Source organism: Rhincodon typus, chromosome 38 (assembly GCF_021869965.1).
Source record: "Rhincodon typus isolate 14 chromosome 38, sRhiTyp1.1, whole genome shotgun sequence".
NCBI lineage: Eukaryota > Metazoa > Chordata > Chondrichthyes > Orectolobiformes > Rhincodontidae > Rhincodon > Rhincodon typus.
In genome coordinates, this window is record NC_063369.1 from 16033974 (window position 1) to 16057462 (window position 23489).

Genomic DNA, 23489 nt, shown 5'->3' on the forward strand with positions numbered 1-23489 from the left:
GTTACACTGAAGGGTATGGGGTATATCAGAGAGTGTTACAGTGAGGGCTGTGGCATATATCAGAGAGTGTTACAGTGAGGGCTGTGGCATATATCAGAGAGTGTTACAGTAAGGGGTGTGGGGTATATCAGAGAGTGTTGCAGTGAGGGGTGTGGGGTATATCAGAGAGTGTTACAGTGAGGAGTGTGGGGTATATCAGAGAGTGTTACAGTGAGGAGTGTGGGGTATATCAGAGAGTGTTACAGTGAGGGGTGTGGGGTATATCAGAGAGTGTTACAGTGAGGGCTGTGGCATATGTCAGAGAGTGTTACAGTGAGGGGTGTGGGGTATATCAGAGAGTGTTGCAGTGAGGGGTATGGGGTATATCAGAGAGTGTTGCAGTGAGGGGTGTGGAGTATATCAGAGAGTGTTGCAGTGAGGGGTGTGGAGTACATCAGAGAGCGTTACAGTGAGGGGTTTAGGGTATATCAGAGAGTGTCACAGTGAAGGATGTAGGGTATATCAGAGAGTGTTACATTAAGGGGTATGGGGTATACCAGAAACTGTAACAGTGAGGGGTATGGGTTAAATTCAGGGAGCATTACAGTGAGCGGTGTGGAGTATATCAGACAGCATTACAGTGAGTGGTGTGGGGTATATCAGAGAGTGTTACAGTGAGAGGTGTGGGGTCTATCAGAGAGTTACAGTGAGGGGTGTGGGGTATATGGGGGGACTGTAACCGTGAGGGGTTTAGGGTATATCAGTGGGTGTTACAGTGAGGGATGTGGGTATATCAGAGAGTGTTAAAAAGTGTGTGCACAGTAAAGTGGTTGGTTAGTAGTACTAAAAGGACTGTACACTATTCAGTACTATGTCGAACAATGCATAATTGAAGTATGGTGTTGTAATTCTGTTTCATAGAATTTCATAGAATCCCTACAGCATGGAAACAGGCCATTTGGCCCAACAAGTCCCCACTGACCCTCTGAAGAGCGTCCCATCGAGACCCACACCCCACCCTATCCCTGCAATTTACACCTCCCATGGCTAATCCACCTTGCCTACACATGCCTGGATTCTTGAATTGCAGTCCATTTCATTGAGGGTCTGTTTGAGTTGGTGCTGTGTACTGTCACATTTTTTGACAGGCCTGATGTCATTGGGGACAGATGCGGAGTAAAAAACTGATTTACTTTGACGCAGGCCTGGATTTCAAGGTAGCTTTCAAAATTGCTACCTTGATGGAGTTGGCCGCAAGCAAAAAAACTCAGTTGGCTGATGACGCATAGGTACATCAAGTAGAGGAAACTCGGCAGAACGTGTACCAACCATAGAGTGCTGCCAATGTGGCAATATTGGGCACAGGGAGTCAACGTGTTGGACTTGAGAAGCCCAGTGCTGCAGGTGTGAGTGGGCTATGTTGTATGAAATTGCTGGGTACAACTCAAACAAGAGAAGGGCAGTCAGAAAGAAGCAACCAGAAAGCGAACAAGCCCTAAGGTACATGCAGTTGGGCAGAGAGTACACAGGTAGTCAGCTAGGACTGTGGGAGAAGTTGAAGGCCTAGAGCCTAGGTTAAACTTCCTGCCGGTATGGGGTGAAACTTTCATTTTTGAGTTCTTCCCAAATTAGAGGGGAAGACATAAAAATGGAAGTTGAACAGGTGCAGCGGTGTCCCTCCATAAGGAGAAGTTAAGGGTACTATCATTGATGCCTGCCAAGATTATACTACAGATAAACATGGAACAAGTGGTGCCACCAAAGGGCTTTGTACTGATGAAAGTACAGTTGAGAGACCAATGTGCAGAATTGCCATTGTTCAAATGCTCCTGGTTTCAAAAATTAAGGCTGAATTGGGGAGTGGTTAATGGACTGGTGGACTCAAACATGAGTTTGTAGGAGATCCCAGATAAATATAAAGAAGTCTTCAAAAGAACCCTGTGGGAAATGAAAGGAGTTGAAACTAAACTACAGCTGAAGCCAGATGCTGGTTGAAGGGCTCTCATGGCATGTCCAGTACCGTACGCCATCTGGCCTAAAGTGGAGGCAGTACTGGAATGTCTGCTAGATCTAGGAGAGTAGGAAACAGTAACCACCAGTGAATGGGTTACTCCATCGTTCTGATCTTAAAACCAGATGGTGCGGTGAGGTGTAGTGACTTTAAGGTCATAGCCAACCCAGCCGTGCAGATCAATACCCTTTTCCACTCATTAAGGACCTGTTCAGTAGACTGGCACGGGGTAAGGATATTTTCAAAAATGGATCTGTCACAGGCTACTTACAGATGGGAGTGGCAAAGAAGTCCTAGCTGCTACTGATGGTAGTGACATACATGGGACTGTTCCACTACAAGTGACTGCCTTACGTCATCATGTCAGCACTGCCTGTTATTTCAGAGACCATGGATAAATATTAAATGGATTGTTAGGAGTCCACTATTATATGGATGATACTTTGATTATTGAATCTTCTGAAGAGGAGCATTTTAAAAAATTGAAAGGAACCCTAAAAGATTGCAGGAGCACAGCCTACAAATGAAAACAGAGAAATGTAATTTTTTTTTTAAATACTCCATTAAGTGCCTGGGCCATATAATTGATGGCGAGGGACTAAACAAGGTGCCCAAGAAGATGAAGATTATCATGAAGGCCCCTGGACCAGAGTGTCTCAACTGAGATCGTTCTTGGGATTTATGAATTATTATGGCGAGTTCATCTCGGACCTGGCAACCATGCTAAAACCTGGGAGAAGGGCAACCGTGGAAATGGACCCAGGAAAGTGAGGTGGCTTAGCAGGAGGAGAAGCAAGCCTTAAAAAGGTCGGAGATGTTAATGTATTTCAACCAGAAGTTGCAACTGCAGTTGGCCTCACCCTATAGGGTTGGCACTGGATTGTCATGCATCTTACCATTGAAGAGCTAGACCCATTGCATTTTCATCGAGGTCACGAGCAAAGATGGAGAAGTATGATCAAGTTGAAAAAGAAGGATTGAGCATCATGTTCGGCATTAAGAAGGTGACCCATTTCCTTTACAGAAGGCACTTTGTTCTGCCGACAGACCACAGGCTGCTAACCTCCACTTTTGGCCCATATACGGGGAAGGGTCAACGCCTGCAGCTGACTCATATGAGATCAGACACCAACAGGTGAAGAAGCACTGCAATGCAGATGCTTTGTTAAGGTTACCACTACCGGGGAGTAAGTATGTACCAAACTGAAACCTGAAAATTATATGCTTTCCTCAGGATGACAAGTTGCTGGTATCAGCAAATCAGGTGTGCAACGCGACTCGAAACGACCAGTTTTGAGCTGAATGGTGGGGACTGAGAGGAAGGATTTTTCATAGAAACCGCCCAGAATTAGGCCCTTTACCTGCCCAAGAAGTGGCTGCTGTCCATATCGGGTGGGGAATGAGAGTTTGTTATTCCTCCCCCATTAAGAGGAAAAGCGCTTGGACAAGTGCGTCGTGTATCTCCAAGCCAGGGTTGGCCATATGCAGGGAGGAGTTAACAGCAGTGTCACAGGGCAACAGCAGACAATAGAGAGGGATGTATCAGCGGAACAACAGGAGTTTCCTGAAGCCCAGGAGACTGCACTAGAAAAGGTTCCTGAAACAAGGAGACAGCCTTCAAGGAACCGCCACCCCACTGAGAGACTAATTATCTCAATGTAAACTGGAAAGTTGGTTTTCTTTTCCTTTTTTTTGTAATATTCCTTGCTATATATATAAAATATATGTTAGCTACAATGCTTGTATAATGTTAATACATGTTGTATATATGTTTATTAATGAGAGTTTTAAAATGAAGAGGGAGGGGTGTTATATATGTAGTTGGGATTCCTGCCCCTTTAAGAGAAATGGTCAGGTGACCTGGGAGGGTGAGATTGGGCCCAATCTAGAACCGGCTGTGGAGGTGTGAATCACCAATAAAGTGTTCCTGTTCAGATTTGCCATTCGTCTACCTGGTATATAATTACTTGTTCCAAAGGAAGTACCAACATGACAGTTCCCCTACTGAGTGCTTATGATGCAGACATCATAGAACTGTACAGTACAGAAACAGACCCTTCGGTCCAACTCGTCTACGCCAACCAGATATCCTAAATTAATCTAGTCTTATTTACCAGCATTTGGCCCATATCCCTCTAAACCCTTCCTATTCATATATCCATCCAGATGCCTTTTAAATGTTGTAATTTTGAGAGTGAGTTTGGATCCTGGGTTCCCAGATTCCAGATTAATTATGTTAACGTGCGCTCACCTGTCTGGCCCTTTTCTGGGCAGAGGGTTGATAGAATCAGAGAGATATACAGCATGGAAACAGACACTTCAGTCTAACTCATCCATGCCGACTAGATATCCTAAATAAATCTAGTCCCATTTGCCAACATTTGGACCATATCCCTCTGAACCCTTCCCATTCATGTACCCATCCAAATGCTGTTTAAATGTTGTAATTGTACCAGCCTCCACCACTTCCTCTGGCAACTCATTCCATACACGCACCACCCTCTGTATGATAAAGTTGCCCCTTACGCCCCTTTTAAATCTTTCCCCACGTGCTGGAGTTAATGACACGTTCCTCATACATCCTGCCAAGATATCATTCTACTGTTATTTCTCTTCTTGCTACTGGAATCTCTCAAAGTGACACGCATCTGATCAATGATTTTAAGCATTTTTGTTCTATTTCTTTGAATTGTCACAAGCTGCACTGCCATTGATAAATTATTGGCCTAGAATCCACAGATCCTGGAAGTTCTTGTAGTATTTTGGTTATCTTCCCTGCCACTGGGTTTAAGCCTCACTACGCCATTCAATTCAGTCATGACTGATCTGATAATCCTCATCTCCATTTTCCTGCCTTTTCCCCATAGCCCTTGATTCCCTTACTCGTTAAAAATCTGTTTCAGCCTTGAGTATGCTTAGTGACCCAGCTTCAGCAGCCATCTATGATAAAGAATTTCTACAGATGCACTACACTCTGAGAGAAGAAATTCCTCCTCATCTCTAAATATAACCCCCATTACTCTGAGGTGATACCCTCTGGTCCCAGACTCTCCCACAAAGGGAAAGATTCTTTCCACACCTAGCCTGTAAAGTCCTCTAAGAATCTTGTATATTTCAATAAGGTTGCCTCTTATTCCTCTATATTCCAACTGTCATAACTCCCGAAATACAGTTGTGCACAGGAAACTCCCACAAGCAGCAATGAGATAATGACCAGATAATCTGCTTTTGCAGTATTGGTTGAGAGATAAACAACGGCCAGAATATAAGGGGGATCTTACCTTACTCTTTTTCAAACTCCTGCCATGGGAAATTCTCCATCCAGCAGAAAGCAAAAGCATATCCGCTTTCAAGTCTCATCTGAAAGGCAGCACCTCCTTAGCACTGCGTGACCCTGGTTTATGTGCCAGGGGTCTCAGAATTGGAACAGAGCTTACAAAACAGAAAATGCTGTAAATACTCAACAAGTTTTTTTTTTTTGCTTTGTTCATACGACCTGGGCATTGTTAGTTTTGCCAGCATTTGTTGCCCATCCCTGATTGCTATGGTGAAGGTGGTAGCGAACCACCTTCTTGAGCTCTGTTGCAGTCCATGTGGTATAGGTACACCCACAGCAATAGAGACAAATAAACTGCAGTTGCTGGAAACAAAGGTAGACAAACAGGAGGCTGGCAGAACACAGCAAGCCAGGCAGCATTGGAAGGAAAGGAGAGTTCAACGTTTCGGGTATTTAATAATACCTGAAATGTTGACTTCTTCTTTCTTCCAGGCGCTGCCTGGCTTATTGTGTTCTTCCAGCCTCCTGTTTGTACACCCACAGTGATGTTAGCCCAGAATCCATGAAGAAATACAGAGGCAAAGTAGAGTTAATATCTTGGGCCAACTCTGTTTTGCTCTCAACTGACATTGTCTAAGTTGATGAGCACTTCTAGATTTTGTTTCCAAGTTCCTGAACCTTTTGTATTTGTTTTCATAGTGACAATGCCTGGACAGGAGAAGGCCTTTATGAAAGTTCCACATCAATATTTGATAGATTCCATTTTCTGGTAGGATGAAGGAGGAAGGGCATGACTCACACAAGCAGGAAGCTTTCAACTCAACAGGGCCAGTACTGAGTTCAAACAAACCCCATTTGCGGTGAAAGGGACTTAACAATCAGCGTAGATGCAACAAGTATTTGGAGCAGACGCAAATGTCTTAAAGTGCAATAAGGTCTCCAGAACAGTCAAATGTGAAGTCATTTAAATCCCTAGTCCTTTAAAAAAAATTTTTAAAAAGTATGCTGCATGTGTCAGTGAGAGTTGACAAAAGCTATGCTCTAGCAGTTACAATTGCTATGTGTTCATATCTCCTCAAGCTGTACGTCACTATGACCGCTTGGCCGCATTTCATAAATTATATTTATCACACCATACAGATCCTAAGTTTACGGTTCAGTTGGCAGTTCAAAAATGTTGTCAAAAATTAACTGTTTTTAATGTGCATTAATGAATAGAAGATCGTTTCTTGTTATATGGGTTTAGGCATTTGAGATTGAAAAGTTTTGAATGAGCTTTCATGAATGGTAATGTTGACGCAGTGTAGTGAGAACTGTGACAGATGTATCATCTCAACATGGCTCCATAGGTCAGCACATACTGCGTACTAGGAGAGTTGGCATGGGTTGACTTTAAGTTGGGGGGAAGGTGATGTTCAAATGGTATATCACTGGACTGCTAATCCAGAGACCCAGGGAATATTTTGGGGACCGGGTTTGAATCCTGCTGCAGCAAATGGGTGGCATTTGAATTCAATAAAAATCTGCAGTTAAGAGAATTAAGATGACCATGAATGCATTGCTGATTTTCGGAAAAACCCATCTGGTTCACTAATGTCCTTTAGAGAAAGAAACTGACATCCTTACCTGGTCTGGCCTACATGTGACTCCAGACCCACAGTGGTTACTCTTTATTGCCCCTCTTAATTGCCCTTTGGGCAATAAATTCTTGCTTAACCATTGTTGACATCTCCTTATCCCATGAATGAATTAATAAAGGCCAGGTGGGAGGAGGAGGGAGGGGCTTGACATTAATTTGTCCTGCATGAGGTGTGAAGTCTAAAGAGCCGGAAAATTAATAAAACCACATCAGATGAGCTCCAGTGTACCTGTGGCCACCTCCGAACTGTATCCAGGAATGGTGAGTCAAGATCTACCTTGAATCCATGAACCCCACTTCCCCATCCCAGAATGAAGATAGTATCCTTCAGTGGAGAATCCCCTGAGGTGAGTGAAGCTAGCCGGAGTATTTCCTGACTCTCACCACCCAGTTTGGGAGTGAAAATCTGGGTCTAGTCCCCTTGTTCTGACTGAGCCCATTCGAGAAAATTAATTATCTCAGTCAAACCTATCAAATCCTTTAACCATCCCAACTAGATCTACCCAAAATACTTGAGGGTATATTTGCCCTCATAACCTGAATTGTGCACAACTTGAACCCACAATTTTATGACTTGAGCTGAGAAAATGTTTCCTGCAGAACCAAAACTAGCCATCGTTAGGATGATGGCAACAGAGTTTTGGAATTGCTCACATTGATGGAATGCAACAGAATTAAACTTCAATCAGGGTGTTGCCCCTTCCCCACCACCCCACCCTCACCCCCACCCCCATAACAGTTGGCTTCCTTAGACTTCACTTTCCAAACCTACAATGAACTCCTATCTCAAAGGACAAGTCCGGCAGATGCATGAGAACACCACCCCCAGCAAGTTCCCCTCCGAGCCACTCACCATTGTGACTCGGAAATATATTCCTGTTACTTCAGTGTTGCTGGGTCGAAATCCTGAAAATCCGTCCATAATAGCATTGAAGTTCTACCTGCAGCATATGGACTGTAGCAATTCAAGAACGCAATTCACCACCACCTTCTCAACAAGGGACAGAGGATAAATTCTGACCCGACCAGCAACACCCAAATCACACGAATGAATGAATGAAAAACTCACAACTGTCCTACAGTCTGTTCTAATAATTCATAACTAATGTATCATGGTGTGAATTTAAAAAAAGACATTGGAAGAAAGCACCATGGGGGCATAGATTCATATCCCAAGAAGGCAGATGATGAAATTTTAATTCAATGAAAAATGTCTAAAATTATAAAGCTTGCCAAATGACAAACGTAATCACTGGCAAATGTCACAAAAACCCACGTGGTTCACTATGCCCTTGAGGGAGGGAAATCTGCTATCCATACCCTGTCTGGTGTACATGTGACTCCAGACTCTCAGCAATGGAGTTGATTCTTAACTACCCTCTGGGCAGTTAGGGATGGGCAATAAATGCTGGCTCAGCCAGTGACACCCATATCCCATGAACTGATTTTTTTTAAATTGAGCCTAAAAATTATTATTTTGAACTCTAAGGAACCTCATACCTAACTGCAACCCTTGGACTGGAGAATAGCCCTTGACGCTATTTCTCACAATCAGTGACTCAAGTACTTAATCCAAAGATGCAAAATCAACAAAACCATTCATCAAATGATGATGCGGAGAAATGGCAGTAGTTTCCCAACAAGACAAGAATGCTTTTTTAAAAAATAATAATACCAGACACAAGACCCTGCTAAGCGAGAGAGAAAGTTTACTTCAGGGGACAAAATTTGGAGTAGGAACCATGGGAATAGTCCTGCACGAGTAAGAGGCATGGTCGACACAAGGTCAGGTCCAGTAAATTATAAAGTTCGGGTAGGTGCAACGGTCCTGAACAAACATGTGGGCCATATGAAAGCTCTAAACTCACAAACAGTGCGAGAGCAAAATGTGCCCAACTCCTCGACAGCCTTTTGAACTGTCCAATGGATTCTCCCGCTCTGTCGAGCGTTGAAAATACCTTGGAATCTGAGATGAACGCAGTGAATGGTACCACTTCAACACTTTTGCCACCTGAAGAAGAGAGTATATTTCGCCTGAGACACTCCAGGTGTAAGAGGCAAGCTACTGTGTACTACACACCGCCCATATCAGAGGCGGGTTTGGACGAACCTGACCCTGTGCTAAAATGACCTGGGAGGAGCTACAAAAAAGCAGAACCTGACCATGTCCTCAGACTCAGAGGGGGCGGGATGTAGTGATTGTAACTAGGTCAGCCAGGTGTTCCTCATAGAATATGAGTTCCCTGATTGAGACTGTTAATCTGGTCTAATCAGGGAACCCTGGCTGACATCCTGTTCAGTCTGAGAGCTGGCTCTGTGGAAGCTGAATCTCTGTCAAGGACTCTCCATGTGCAAGTAAAAGATGACTTGGTGATGGGACACCGGCCTTTGTGGAGTTATTTCAACAAGGTTGCTTGGAAATTCAGTTATTTATAAAGGGCACAAGAAAATGCCAACACACCCTTTGTCAAAGTTTTTTTAAAATGACTCTACACTTCGAAAGAAAAAACTGTTATTAACTGTACAGATTTCTTTCCTGAACTTACAGAAGTTTACAGTCTGGGAGCAAAGACCGATGGAAGGAAACATTATCCCAGAGAGGTCTAAACCCTAAACCTGATGCAATCCTGGAAGTTTAATTACCTAGTTTAGACTTGCTTTGATCTGTGATTATCCCGACTGAGTGGTTTGTCTGAGGCAATGCTAACATTTGAAGCCTGGGGCCTGTTTAGAAATGGCCCAGGACCCTATCAGTCTAGGGCTGCCTGAAGCCTGTCTGCAATCCATGTTGGTTCGTCATTGCAGTTCATTAGGCCGAACTCAAATCTCAGATCTGTGAATGTTTCCCCTCCCTACCTGATTGATTGAACCTGTCATGATCTCCAAAATATACCTATTTTTCATTTACACATCGTCTAACCCTGTGAAAGTACAGCCTTGCTTTGATATATAGAGTGCTCGCTTTCTGAAGGATCAATCATGAAGGTGGGATAAGCCTTCATTTTCCTTGCTGCCAAAGCTACATTTGCAGAAGTAAGTATTTTAAAACTTAACACTTTGTAAGAATCCAAAAGGTATTGTCCACTCATTTTGCACATTATGATTTGCACCTCTGTCCTATTGTTATTTTCGTCAATCTGCTCAGATAATGCACATCTGGGACTGGTGCGACTTGAACTCTGAACATATCATATCATCAGATGCATCATATGTAGACAGGGTGGTTAAGAAGGCGTTTAGCACACTTGCCTTCGTTGCTCAGACCTTTGAGTCTATGAGCTGGGACGTTATGTTGAGGTTGTGCAGGACATTAGTGAGGCCTCTTCTGGAGTACTGTGTGCAGTTCTGGTTGCCCTGCTATAGGAAGGATATTATTAATCTGGAGAGGGTTTAGAAGAGATTCACCAGGATGTTGCGAGGAATGGAGGGTTTGCGTTATAAGGAGAGCCTGGATAGGCCGGGACTTTTTTCATTGGAATGTACGGAGGTTGAAAGGTGACCTTATAAAATCATGAGAGGTATAGATAAGATGAATGGCAGGTGTCGAATCCTTAGGGTAGGGGATTTCAAGACTAGGGGGCATATTTTTAAGGAGAAAGATTTAAAAAGACATTTAGGACAATATTTTTTACACAGAGAGTGATTTGTGTGTGGAATGAACTTCCAGAGGAAGTGGTGGATGTGGGCACAGTTCCAACGTTTAAACAACATTTAAATAAGTACATGAATAAGAAATGTTTGGAGGGATATGGGCCAAGTGGAGGCAGGTGGGACTAGCATAGTTTGGGATTATGGTCAGCATGGACTGGTTGGACCAAAGGGTCTGTTTCCATGCCGTATGACTCTGTGACTCCATCTGGCTCAGAGGTAGGGACACAAGTCCCGACCACAGTTTTAAATGCTGTCCCCTCAATGACCCTTATAAAACACAATCACCCATATCTCCTTGACAACACTCCCTTACATTCTTTCATTCCTTTTACCAGTGTTCCCCAAATGCTCAATACCACATCTCCAAGTTAGGAGGTTGTTATCTCAAATTCCACTGCAGAGCTTTGAGCTCAATATACAGACTGACACTCCCAGTGCAGTGCTGAGGGAGTGCAGCATTGTCGGAGCTCTGGTCTTTTGGATGAAACATGAAGCCCATGCCTCATCTACTCTCTCAGGTGGACATAAAGGGTGACGTTGATGACATAAGAACATAAGAAATAGGAGCAGGAGTAGGCCGTCCGGCCCTTCGAGCCTGCTCCACCATTCAATAAGATCATGGCTGATCTTTTCGTGGACTCAGATCCATTTACCCGCGTTCTCACCATATCCCTTAATTCCTTTATTGTTCAAAAAAATATCTACCTTATCTTTAAAAACGTTTACTGAAGTAGTGTCAACTACTTCACCGGGCAAGGAATTCCATAGATTAACAACCCTCTGGGTGAAGAAGTTCTTTCTCAATTCAGTCCTAAACCTGCTCCCTCTAATCTTGAGGCTATGCCCTCTTGTTCTAGCTTCACCTGCCAGTGGAAACATCCTCTCTACTTCTATCTTATCTATTCCCTTCATAATTTTATATGTTTCTATAAGATCCCCCCTCAATCTTCTGAATTCCAATGAATCTAATCCCAATCTACTCACTCGCTCCTCATAAGCCAACCCCCTCAACTCCAGAATCAACCTAGTGAACCTCCTTTGCACCCCCTCCAGTGCCAGTACATCCTTTCTCAAGTAACGCTGCTTAAAGGAGAGGAGATAGCTCCAGTCTTTCAAGTGAGACACTAAAGCACCTTTGATCTTTCAGATAGTTACAAAATATCCCTTTCCCTTTAACCATTTGTGTGATGGACATTAGTGAAACAGATGGGATCTTTTGACAGCTGATGGTAGTTCTCATAATAGCGATTATTGAGAACAGTTTCGTATTCAACATTTAATTGAATTTAAATTCTGCCAGAGTGGAATTGAAACTCATTTCCCAAATCATTTACCTGGTCTTCTAGATATCTAATCCAGAGACTTTCCCACTACATCACCGTCTCCCTGCAGATTAGTTTTAACATTGTCCCTTCTGGCGTGTGACATGTCCTCTGGGTCTACTGTTCAAAACAAGGTTAAACTATTTAACTTGTTCTGTCTTATCCAATCACTTTAATATCCTAAAATAAAACATTGCATCATCTCTGAAATTTCACTTAGCAATCAAGGAAACCCTTAATAGTGGAGGACTTTGGGATCCATAGCAATAATGTTGTTAATGGTATATCAACTGTATTGTTTGTGTGGTTAAGATAAATAAGTGGAGGGAATTGATTAAGTACCTTGAGCACATATAAAAAGGGACTGATCATTGGGGATTTGGCATGCAGCAGTCCCTTGCAACAAAAGATTAAAATGGTTCAGAGACTCCCAAGCAACTTGCCTTTTCTGAATCCTCAGGGAGTCTATGTTCCACATGTGTGAAGTCACTTTTTAATTTTGAATTTTGTTTGCACTTCAGCCCCACGGTCTGGATCTTTGGCCACCTGGGACAAAGATGAGGTTTGGAGGGCAGGGACAATGACTTGTTGGTGGGTTTGTTCCAGGGCCTGGTTAAGGTTGACATTCATGGATCCAGGCGGTGAACAATTGAAAGGGTCATTAGACCTGGTTTCTGCCCCTCTTCTGTGGTTATATCCATGCCTGGGTGACTCTGGAGAGGCAGTGCACCAATACACTTGTGGTCTTCTGTGACTTGTAGGCACCACAGGGACTAGAGTGAATCAAGGGCAAGGGTAGCTTAGCTTGATTGGCTGGATGGCTCGTGTATAATGCCAACAGTGTAGGTTCAGTTCCTATATCAGCTGAGGTCAATCCCTTCTCAGCCTCAGCTCTCTGAGAGGTGACCCTCAGCACCAGCCATCTCTCTCTTTAACAAAGGGAGCAACCTCTGGGACTGTGCCAACTTTTACTTTGACGCACCAGAAATGATATTTTTCATAAGTTTCCTGTGAAGGTTTGACTTTTGTTAGAAAGCCCCCTTTTAGAGGCTGCTCATAATTTGCTTCAAAAAAATATGAAAAGGGACTCAGAGGTAGTAAGAACCGCCGATGCTGGAGTCTGAGATAACACAGTGTGGAGCTGGAGGAACACGGCAGGCCAGGCAGCTCCTCTGATGCTGCCTGGCCTTGCTGTGTTCCTCCAGCTCCACACTGTGTTATGAAAAGGGACTGCTGGGTCACTGATGGGGTTGTAGGTCAGAGGCAGACCTAGGCCACACTACATTTTCTGAATAAACTAACTGCTAATAAGGATTTTTGCCTAGATTCACCATTTGGCCTGGGGATCCATTTAACCCAAAGCCACATGTTCCTGTGGCGACTAACACCATGTAGCATGACTCAAGTCGCTGTTTCTTTGCCCTCCCCAGGTTTGAGTCGGGCTGCCTTGCCATTTGGTCTGATGCGCCGGGAGCTCGCGTGCGAAGGATACCCCATCGAGCTGCGGTGTCCAGGGAGCGACGTCATAATGATTGAGAGTGCCAACTATGGGCGAACCGACAGCAAGATCTGTGATGCCGACATCTTCCAGATGGAGAACGTGGAGTGTTACCTTCCCGACACCTTCAAGATCATGTCACAAAGGTAGGATGTCAATTATAGGGAATGTGACGCGGAGAGCTGGGGATGTGGGCCGTTGGGTAAGAGGTGGAGAGAGTGAAAATAAAAGTTTGAAAGAGATGAGTATTTGTTCCTATTCAGGTTCCTTCCATTCTGGTAAAACATTGGGTTGATTTGCCGATGTCCTACAACATTATACACAAGGAATCCTGACCTGATGCTCAGGTTATACAGTGAGTGAGCCAGCTGCTGTACAGACCCCATTCTTTTCCTCATTCTGAAGTCGTGCGCTTTGTCCTTATTGTGCACATGACCTCGTTGCAATACTACTTATCATTGGCATGACAAAATGTATTACGGGAGTTCTAGAAAAGAGCTAAAATACAAGATTGAGGTACTTGCAGTGCCACAACAGGCAGGAGGGTGCAATTGCAATGTGACATATTTACATAGGATTTTTCAGTTACAAATTAGGAGATGGGAGTTTTGAAATTGACAGAAAATTGTGTCAGAACCTGAAAGCAGAGCATGAGGTATTATACAACCAAAGTACATGCAGACCTAAGATATATTGATTTACAAATATAGAGATGATAATTCCTTGCAGAAGATGGGAAATGTTCAGATGTATCAAACGGCACAAACCACCAGACGTGGCCGATAGCTCTATCTTTATTGTCATCATGTCAGTATCACCTGAGTTTCCTGTTCCTGTTCACAAGTGCATTTTGGCTGCCTTTTGAGTTTCAAGATCTTTGCTTCCACCCTCTCCAACCTCCAGGCTCCAATATCCACCTTTTTAAAACGTACGTCTTTTACAAGCATTTACTTGGCTCGGTTTCACATGTTTGTCTGATAATGCTCTATGGCAACACCTTACAATGCTTTACAGCAATAATTATGCATTATGTTGACCTTCATAGTGAGAAGACATAAGTACAGGCTCTCAGTGAGACCTCACCTGGAATATTGTGTGCAGCTTTGTTCTTCTTATCTGAGTAAGGATGTTCTGGCGATGGAGGAAGTGCAACAAGATTTACCAGACTGATTCCTGGGATGGCAGGGCTAATGTACAAAGGGACATCAGATCAGTTAGGACTATATTCACTGGGCATTCAGAAGTATGAGAGGGATCACATAGAGACCTATAAAATTCTAATAGGACCGGACAGGATAAACATAAGAAAGATGTTCCTGATGACCGGAAAAGTCCAGAACCAAGTGTCACAATCCAAGAATAGTGGGTAGACCATTTAGGATTGAGATTTTGCACCCAGAGTGTGGTGATAAGCCTGTGGAATCCTCTGCTACGAAGAGTGGTCGAGGCCAAAACATTGAATGTTTTCAAGAAGGAGGTAGATATAGTTCTTAGGGCTAATGGGTGTGAGAAGAAAGTGGGAACAGGCTACTGAGTTGGATGATCAGCCATGATCATATTGAATGGTGGAGCAAGACTGAAGGACCAAATGGTCATTCCTGCTTGTATTTTCCATGTTTCCATAAATGGAAGTTGTTGTTGACTAGGCAGGTGCACGCAGCAGCTCCTTAAGTATCATTGTGTATTGCTTTATGGTTGCCATCAAATCACAGCTCACGCAATTCATCCTGTTAGTGACAATGGCTACCTGGACTCACTGGATCAGGATGCTGTGGGCTAGAAGGATCTCCCTCTTGTAGCTGTTTATGTACCTCGTTCCAAGAACAGTGTGGCCCTGGTCATCCTGAGTTTCATGAGGGCACCTTCAGCAGCAACCCTTCATGTGGAAGATTTTCAACATCTGGTGGAGGTTTGCTGCTGGTCCTGGACTTGCTGGTGTATCTGTTCTTCCTCTGGGGCTCTGCATCTTCATTACACCCCAGCAACAGCAACAATAACCCCTACTGCAGCCCGATCCGTCTCTCATTCTTCCTATGAAAACAGAATAGGTTCTGAATAATGTGAGCAGTCAGAATTCACATCACACATCGATGATGGTTTTGCAGAGTCCTCTACACAGTGGGACATGGAGTACTTGGACGAGGAGGGTCTTCGAATGTACCTACACAGTATTTCAACTGTCCACCTTATTCCAACGAATGTATCATATCACAAGAGGCAGCCAGAGAAATTTAAGTGCTGCGTGAGTATTGACACCTTCTCCTCCTAGCCCCATTTCATCATGAAATGCAGCATTGCATGTAGGACCACATTGCAGAAGGTGAGAGGAATCAGTTCGATGCCCCTGTGCTGACTATGGTATCTCACATTAGCTTTATGCTTTGTGGCCCACTTATAAGGTCACTTTCACAGAGGTGACTATCTTCAATCTGTAGTGACGTGGTCGAGATGACTTGTGACCAGCATATCCCACCCAGTTGGAAACTGACTGTGTTTCGCATGCTATGATTACAGAGGACTTCATCCTGTACTCTGCAAGTGTCTGACTGATGTGATTGCTCCCTGAATGGATTCCCGTCACTCAGAAATGAAGCTTGCGTGTTGGGATAGGAAAACAAACACTGAGTCTGCCCGCTCCAGGTGTGCTCATAGCTATTTTCAATCTGCATGTGCTTTTAGGAGTCGAGAGAAAATGAGGTTGCACTTAGCTCCATGTGACACATTCTCAGCTTGGTAATGAAGACCTCCCTATGTCCATTTTTGCCCAGCAATCCCCGGACACCTTATTACTACTCATCCCCCACCCACCACCCAGAGTGACAAATGTAACTCTTAACCTAACCCAACCCTCTTGAGTCCGTTCCCAAACAGGCCACTGTGGTGGTGAGTGCCAATAACTCCTACTCCCATAGCTTCCTATGTTCTACCGTGTACTACAATTTTCCCATCCCGCAACACCTTATGTAATACCTAGTAGGAGTTTATAAAATGATGAGAGGCATACATAGGCTTGACAGTCAGAAACTTTTTCCTAGAGTTGAAATGTTTAATCCTAGAGGGCATGTATTTAAGGTGAGAGGCGGAAAGTTCAAAGGAGATGTGAGGGGCAAGTTTTTTTACATAGAGTGTGGTAGGTGCCTGGAACGTACTGCCAGGGGCAGTGGTGGAGGCAGGTACAATAGGGGCATTTAAGGGACTTCTAAATAAGCACATGAATAAACAAGGAATGAAGAGATATGGATCATGGGCAGGCAGAATGGATTAGTATAATTTGGCATCATATTCGGCACAACATTGTGGGCTGAAGGACCCATTCCTGTACTGTTTTGATCTATGTTCTAAACCCAACTTGCCCCCTTCACCATTCTTGTTCTGCCTGCACCCTTGTTGCTGCTTCCAATTCCCAGCATTGAGTCCCCCAGCTTCACTACTACAACCTGGAAACCAACCCCCCCAACCACTTGACTTTCATTGCACTGACCCCGAGAATGACTTTGGCCCACTCCTCTGGCCGACTTAGACACACCTGACCCCTAACAGCTCTCTGTGCCCATCCTTAGGAGACTGGTTGTTTTAGTTAGCTAGTGTGAATCAGATTGGTGCCAACAGCAGAGGATTCAATCCCCGTTCTGGCTGGGGTGCACTGGGGACCTGCTATATTGCCCTACCCCTGATGGAGGTTGCGGTCCTGTGGGTCAGAGCTGCTCTCAGTCAGAGAACTCAGAGTGAAATTCCTAAGTCGTGTTTCAACAAGAAAAGTATTAGAAATACGTAAGTGATCAGTAAGATAGATGTTGCCAAACATTTGGCAAGTGGGAATTCTTCTGACTGCTGTTGAGGAGCCTATATGTCCTGACGGATCTGCACTGATACATCCAGCTTTGTCTCTGTCTCTGTCTCTCTCTCTCCCGCCCCCTCTCTCTCGCTCTCTCTTTTCAGTGTATTCATTCCTCTCCCTTGTTTGAAAGCACTATCACTCACTTCTTTCAAAGCAACAAGAACACGAGAAATTAGTTGCTAAAATTACCAAGCCTCCACATCCCTCTTTTTCTCTGTCTCTCCCCTTACTCTCTCTCTCTCTTTTTTTCTTTCTGTCTCCCTCTGTCTAACTCTCTCTCATACTTCTCCATCTCCCGCTGTCATTCCTTCTGTCTCTTTTCTCTCTTCCACTCTCATTTCTCTACCTCCTAATCTTGTTGTTTTCTCTCTTCTGTTCCTTTCTCCCTCTCTGTTTCTCTTCCTCTCTTGCCCTCTCTCTTCTCTCCCTCTCTGCCTTTCTCCTCTTCCTCCTTCTCTTCTACTGCTCCATCGTATCTTTCCCTTTCCATCTCTTCCCCAGTCTCACCCTTTCACCCATCACTCTCTGTTTCCCCATCCCTCTCTTTCTCCCACTCCTTCTCCATCCATCACTCTCCCTCTACCCCCTCCCATCTTACCTTCCCTCTCTCTTTACCTTCCCTCTCTCCCTCAGTGTTTTTCCTTCCTGCTCTCTTCCAGTCTCGCTCTCTGTCCCCCATCGTAGAATCATAGACTCCCTACAGTGTGGAAGCAGGCCATTTGGCCCATTGGGTCCACATTGACCCTCTGAAGAGCATTCCACTCAGACCCACTCCCCTACCCCCCTACCCTATCCCTGTAACCCTGCATTTAACATGGCTAACCCACCTAGCCTGCACATCTCTGGATACAATGGGCAATTTAGCATGGCCAGTCCACCTAATCTGTACATCTTTGACCCGTTCACCACTTCTCTGGCTCTTCCTGACCCTCTCTCTGTCTGCCTTCCCTCTGTCCCTTCATTCTCTGCCTCTCCTAATCCCTCCCTTCTTCCACCCCCCTCCCTCTGTCCTCCACCTGCCTCCCTCCCATCCCCCTCTTCCGCACCCCCCAAACTTTTCTCCCTTCCCTTTACCTCTCTCCTCTCATTCAGTCCTCCTGTTTCCCTCCCCCGGGGCATTTACTACCAATAAGTGGACAAGTAGGAAGATGTATTGACCAGCTAAGTTGTCTGGAAGTCTCTGTTATACATGGGCTTTGATCAATATGTTGTCTGCTCCAAACCTCAAGTGCAATCAACAAAGTAAAACTTGCCAATAGATCAATAACAGCTACATCAGTCAGTGCGGGCTGTTCATTAAGCCTTGGCGCCAACTAAATTGTGGGGAGCTTCTACCTGGCGGCCTTTTGGGGATGTGACTTGACGTGTGGTCTGAGCAATGGAGTGTGCGATCAATAATACCACTGGACCAGGATGCTCCGGCACCCACTTCCTAAAAGAATGTTCTGTGACGTGATCAATACTAATTGAACCTTCTTGAGTGGGAAATGGTCTCTGGGCTGCGCGGTGTTTTTTTTTAAAGACTGCGCTGACTGTATAACAGATGAAAAGGGAAACTAGAGGACCATTCACCCGTACCCCACCTCTCATGCTCCATGATGTGCCCTGACTCCAAGTCAAGTAGTGTCTTCAGTCTTGAATTCAAATCCATTTTTATCAAATCCCTCCAATCCCCTCGGTCATCATTTCCAGTCTGAGTTCCGGCTGCAATATTGTGCTGCTCCAAGGCTGGCTTCTTGAGCATTCCTGTTTGAATCATGCCTCCATTAGTGAATGTGGCTTAAGCTTTGGGCTCTTTAAACCTCTGAGTCTCTCCCATATCTTTTGTGATGCTCCTTAAAACCTATGTTTTTAATCAAGCTTTTGGTTATTTGCCCTATTACTTAACACCTATTACCTACTTATATTGCTCGGTCTCCTATTTTTATGTTGCTCCCTGGCAGCTCCTTCAGATCTTTTATCATGTTAAAGATGCTCATCTTGAAGACCCATCTTTCTGCTGGGTCACAAATTCATGAGGGCTGGCACCCTCCTCAACCAAGTCCCTATCCTTTAGCTAGGGAATGCAGACAAGAGGGAGGCTATTCACCTATTCAAGCATCATAGTTGATCCTAGTCTTGACGCTACCTATCAAGCACAACATCCTTGATATCAACACATGAATACACTGTACAGAAGCAATCACTAGCTAGTTTGGGAAACAAGCAATTGATATGCTTGAGTGATCCCAAGCCAGACAGCAGAATTTTTCTAGAAGCAAGAACCTACGTGTATTTTTTATTTCTGTACAGAATTTAGTCACCCATAAGGGTAAATGAATGATGTTTTGTTTTGTTCATTCATGTAATGTATGTCACTCACTGGATCATCATTTATTGCCCGTCCTTAATTACCCTTGAGAAGGTGGAGGTGAGCTGCCTTCTTGAACCGCTGCAGTCCATGTGCTGTAGGTACACCCACAGTGCTTTTATAGAGGGAATTCCAGGATTTTGACCCAGCAACAGTGATATTTTTCCATGTCAGGATGGTGAGTGATTTGGAGGGGGAACTTGCAACTGGTAGTTTTCCTACGTATCTGCAGCCCTTGTGCTTCAAGAAGGCATTAATTATGAGTTTGGAAGGTGATTTATGAATTTCAGTGCCAGTGTGATGCCAGGTGGGTAGACAGCACAGCACATCCTCTCACCTGTTTGCAGTGGCCACATTGAACAAGCCCATGCTTGCAAAACTCAGAATATAATGTCTAAACTTAGATGAGATACCACCATTTGACAGCACTTGCTGAATAATGCTGAGTTTGTTAAGAATTGCACTGACAATGGGTTTAAAATTACCCGTAAGACTTGCAATGTGGCCATCTCTGCAGGCAAAAACATTCTGTTCAGACTTTGAACCTTCTTTGAATGAAACAAAAATGTGGACAATAGTTCCCTGGTGCATTCTCCATAGCAATGCTTTGATCAGTTGGTATTAACTTGCCAACCATCAGTGTCATTTTCTTATGTAGTATAAATAGTTGCTTCCTTTGACATTGGGTAGTCTTGCATCTGTCCTCATAAGTGGAAGCTTTGAAAACATGTCTATCTTCTGAATGAAGCTAGTTCCCCTATGTTGGCCTTCAATATCAATTGAAAGAATCTTTCTAGTTTTATGTGGTCCATTTGCTTCTAAATTTTGAACACCTGCACAAGCTTTTGTATTTGGGGGGAATGTCAGCCTGGTTGATCTTTTCTTTAAAACAAAACAGTTTCAAGGGCTGTCTCGTGATAAGACAGGATAGAAATATATCACTTCTTACAATCTCTGAAACATGTTGATTAAGTGAAGGCAGAAGTCCTTTGCATCAGTTAATGTTAATGTTTTGAACCTTCTCAGCCAGGCCACAAAATGTTCATTCACAACCATTGATCAATCACTCCATTCACACACTGATCAATCACTCCATTCACACATTGATCAATCACTCCATTCACACATTGATCAATCACTCCATTCACACACTGATCAATCACTCCATTCACACACTGATCAATCACTCCATTCACACACTGATTAATCTTTCCATCCACACTCTGATCAATCCTCCCATTCACACTTTGATCAATGAGTCTATTTACACACTGATCAATCACTCCATTTATGCACTGATCAATCAATTCATTCACATAATGATCAATCACTCCAATCACACAGGGATCAATCCTGCCATTCACATGCACTGATCAATCTATCCATTCACACGCACTGATCAGTCCTTCCATTCATACACGATAATCAATCCTACCTTTCACACTCTAGTCAATCAGTCTATTTACGCACTAATCAATCAGTCCGTTCTCACAACGAGCAAACACTACATTCACACAGGGATCTATTCTTTCATTCGTACACAATGATCAATCCTTCCATTCATACACAATGATCAATCACTCCGTTCACACGCCCTGATCAATCACTCCATACATACACAATGATCAATCCTTCCATTCATTCATAATGATCAACCACTCCATTCAGACGCCCTGATCAATCACTCCATTCACTCACTGATCAATCCTTCCATAGAAGCCCAATGATCAATCCTTCCATTCACACATGATGATCAATCCATCCATTCACACACACTGATCAATCACTTCATTAACACTCTGATCAACCTGTACATTCGCACGCCTATCAATCCATCCATTTCCACATGAATCACTCAAGCCACACAGTGATCAATAACTCCATTCACGCAGTGATCCTTCACTGATAGGTCCAACCTGGGATTCCAATGGAGGCTGGATTCTCGAGCCCAGAACTGTGAAATGGACTATGTGAACATTGCCTTGAATTCTCTCTTTTAATTTCTTTTTTTCTGTGTTATCGTGGAAGGACTGTTATTCTGAAATTTTTTATTTTTCTAATTTAATACTATGATTTTGTACTTTTCAAGGTTTGTAATGCAGGACTTCTTTGGAAAATTAGAAAAATAAAGAAATAAGAATTTGTACTCAAGAATCTATACCTTGTTACCTTTGTACATGAGGTGATGCCATAAGTGGCAACTTCTAAACTTTTCACTGTACTAAAGTGGGTACTTGACAGTAAAGCTAATTCAATTCAATTCAATCAATCAGTCCATTTGCACACTGTTCAATAACTGATTTGTTACATAGTTTGTTTTTTGACTATGTTATTTGCTAATTGTTTTGCTGCATCATGAGGGGATGAATAATGGCTTCTTATGTACTTAACCTGGCAAGTGTTAAAGATGCCAGCAGGTCTGCTGAGATACCATTGACCTACAAATAGCACCCAGGGATAAAGCGGGCAACTTACACAGGCTGTGATATTTTTATTCCCTGAGAGATAAATGTCAAAAATTGTTTCAGTTTATAGAGTCTTAATTCAACAGCACTCAGAAGATCGTGAAAAGGCCTAATTTCCACCCTACCATGAATGTAGAGGAGCACCAGAGAATGTGCTGAAGACATTTACAGTGATCATGCCAGGACTGAAATCATGTAATGGCATGGACGACCTTAACAAAAATGAAGATATTAAAGCTACTGCATGTCTTTAAATTTTTGATTCGGTGTGGGACTGAGCTGTTTCCACTTGAAAGTTTCAAATCAGTATCAATATCAAAGCAAATCAATAAAAATATAGGATACTAACCAGTCAATCCAATTGGGAATTCAGGAGATATAGGTTCACTCAGAGAGTGGCTTGCATTTGGAACTCATAAGTAATATTGACTTGAGTAGCATAGATGCATAGAAGACTGAAGGCATGAATTGCGTGATGGAGAAAGGGACAGGATAGTATGCTGAAGGATTACTGACATGGACCAGTTGGATAGAATGCCTCGTGTTTGCATTGTGAATTCTATGTATTGTAAATGCTCAAATAGTATCATTCTTGTGTGAGTCGACCAATTCTTGTTCCAAGATTCATTTTCTTTTTCTCATAACATGTTTATAAGTCAACCTTTGGCCCCAAAATCCATAATTTCCCACACAGCTTTTGCCAGCGTTGTGGGTTGGCTGGTGGGAACTGCCTGATAAGTCTTTTTCACGATCCATCTTGTCACTTTAATGTAAAGATGACCGGGAGGAAGCTCAGGACAGAATCTAGGTCCATGGTCAGCAACCAGTATCAGTGCTATTGTCAGCCGTTCCATGCTAAGGTCAGCACCATGGTCAGCAATCAGAGTCTGCACCAATGTCTGCAATTCCAAAGACCTGACACGGATCTAAAACTGTCACAAGTGTTGTTCATATAAAGTCAGACCTATACTGTTTATGAAAATATTTGCCTCAAAATGTCGACTCTTATCCAAGTATATACAGTAATGTCACCGCACAACACTAAGCAATATTGTGTAAATATTAAATACCATTTTCAAATGAGTTTTCTTTTAAATCAACCTGCTCAGAGATGTTGCTATTTGATTTGACTTATTGTTGTTATATGCACCAAGATACAGTGAAAAGTATTGTATTGTGTGCTAACCAGACAAACCATACCTTGCATTAGTACATCACGGTAATAGAATAGAATGTGAAATATAGTTTACAGCTACGGAGAAGATACAGAGAAAAATCAACGTTATTATATGAGAGATCTATTCATAAGTCTGATAACAGCATGAAATAGAGTATAATGGGGTGGAAGAGGTCTTTGATTATGTTGAAGATAACACAGTGTGGAGCTGGATGAACACAGCAGGCCAGGCAGCATCAGAGGAGCAGGAAAGTTGATGTTTCGGGTCGGGACCCTTCTTCA

The 23489-nt window shown here is 43.4% G+C and overlaps 1 protein-coding gene across 1 annotated transcript in view; it reads left to right on the plus strand.

Moving 5' to 3' along the window:
* LOC109919125 (adhesion G protein-coupled receptor L1-like) overlaps nucleotides 1-23489 on the plus strand; it is a 337549-nt gene that overhangs the window by 104910 nt on the left and 209150 nt on the right. The window contains exon 2 of the mRNA XM_048617997.1: nucleotides 13310-13523. Within this exon, the coding sequence (XP_048473954.1) occupies nucleotides 13310-13523 (214 nt within the window). The remainder of the gene's footprint in view (nucleotides 1-13309; nucleotides 13524-23489) is intronic.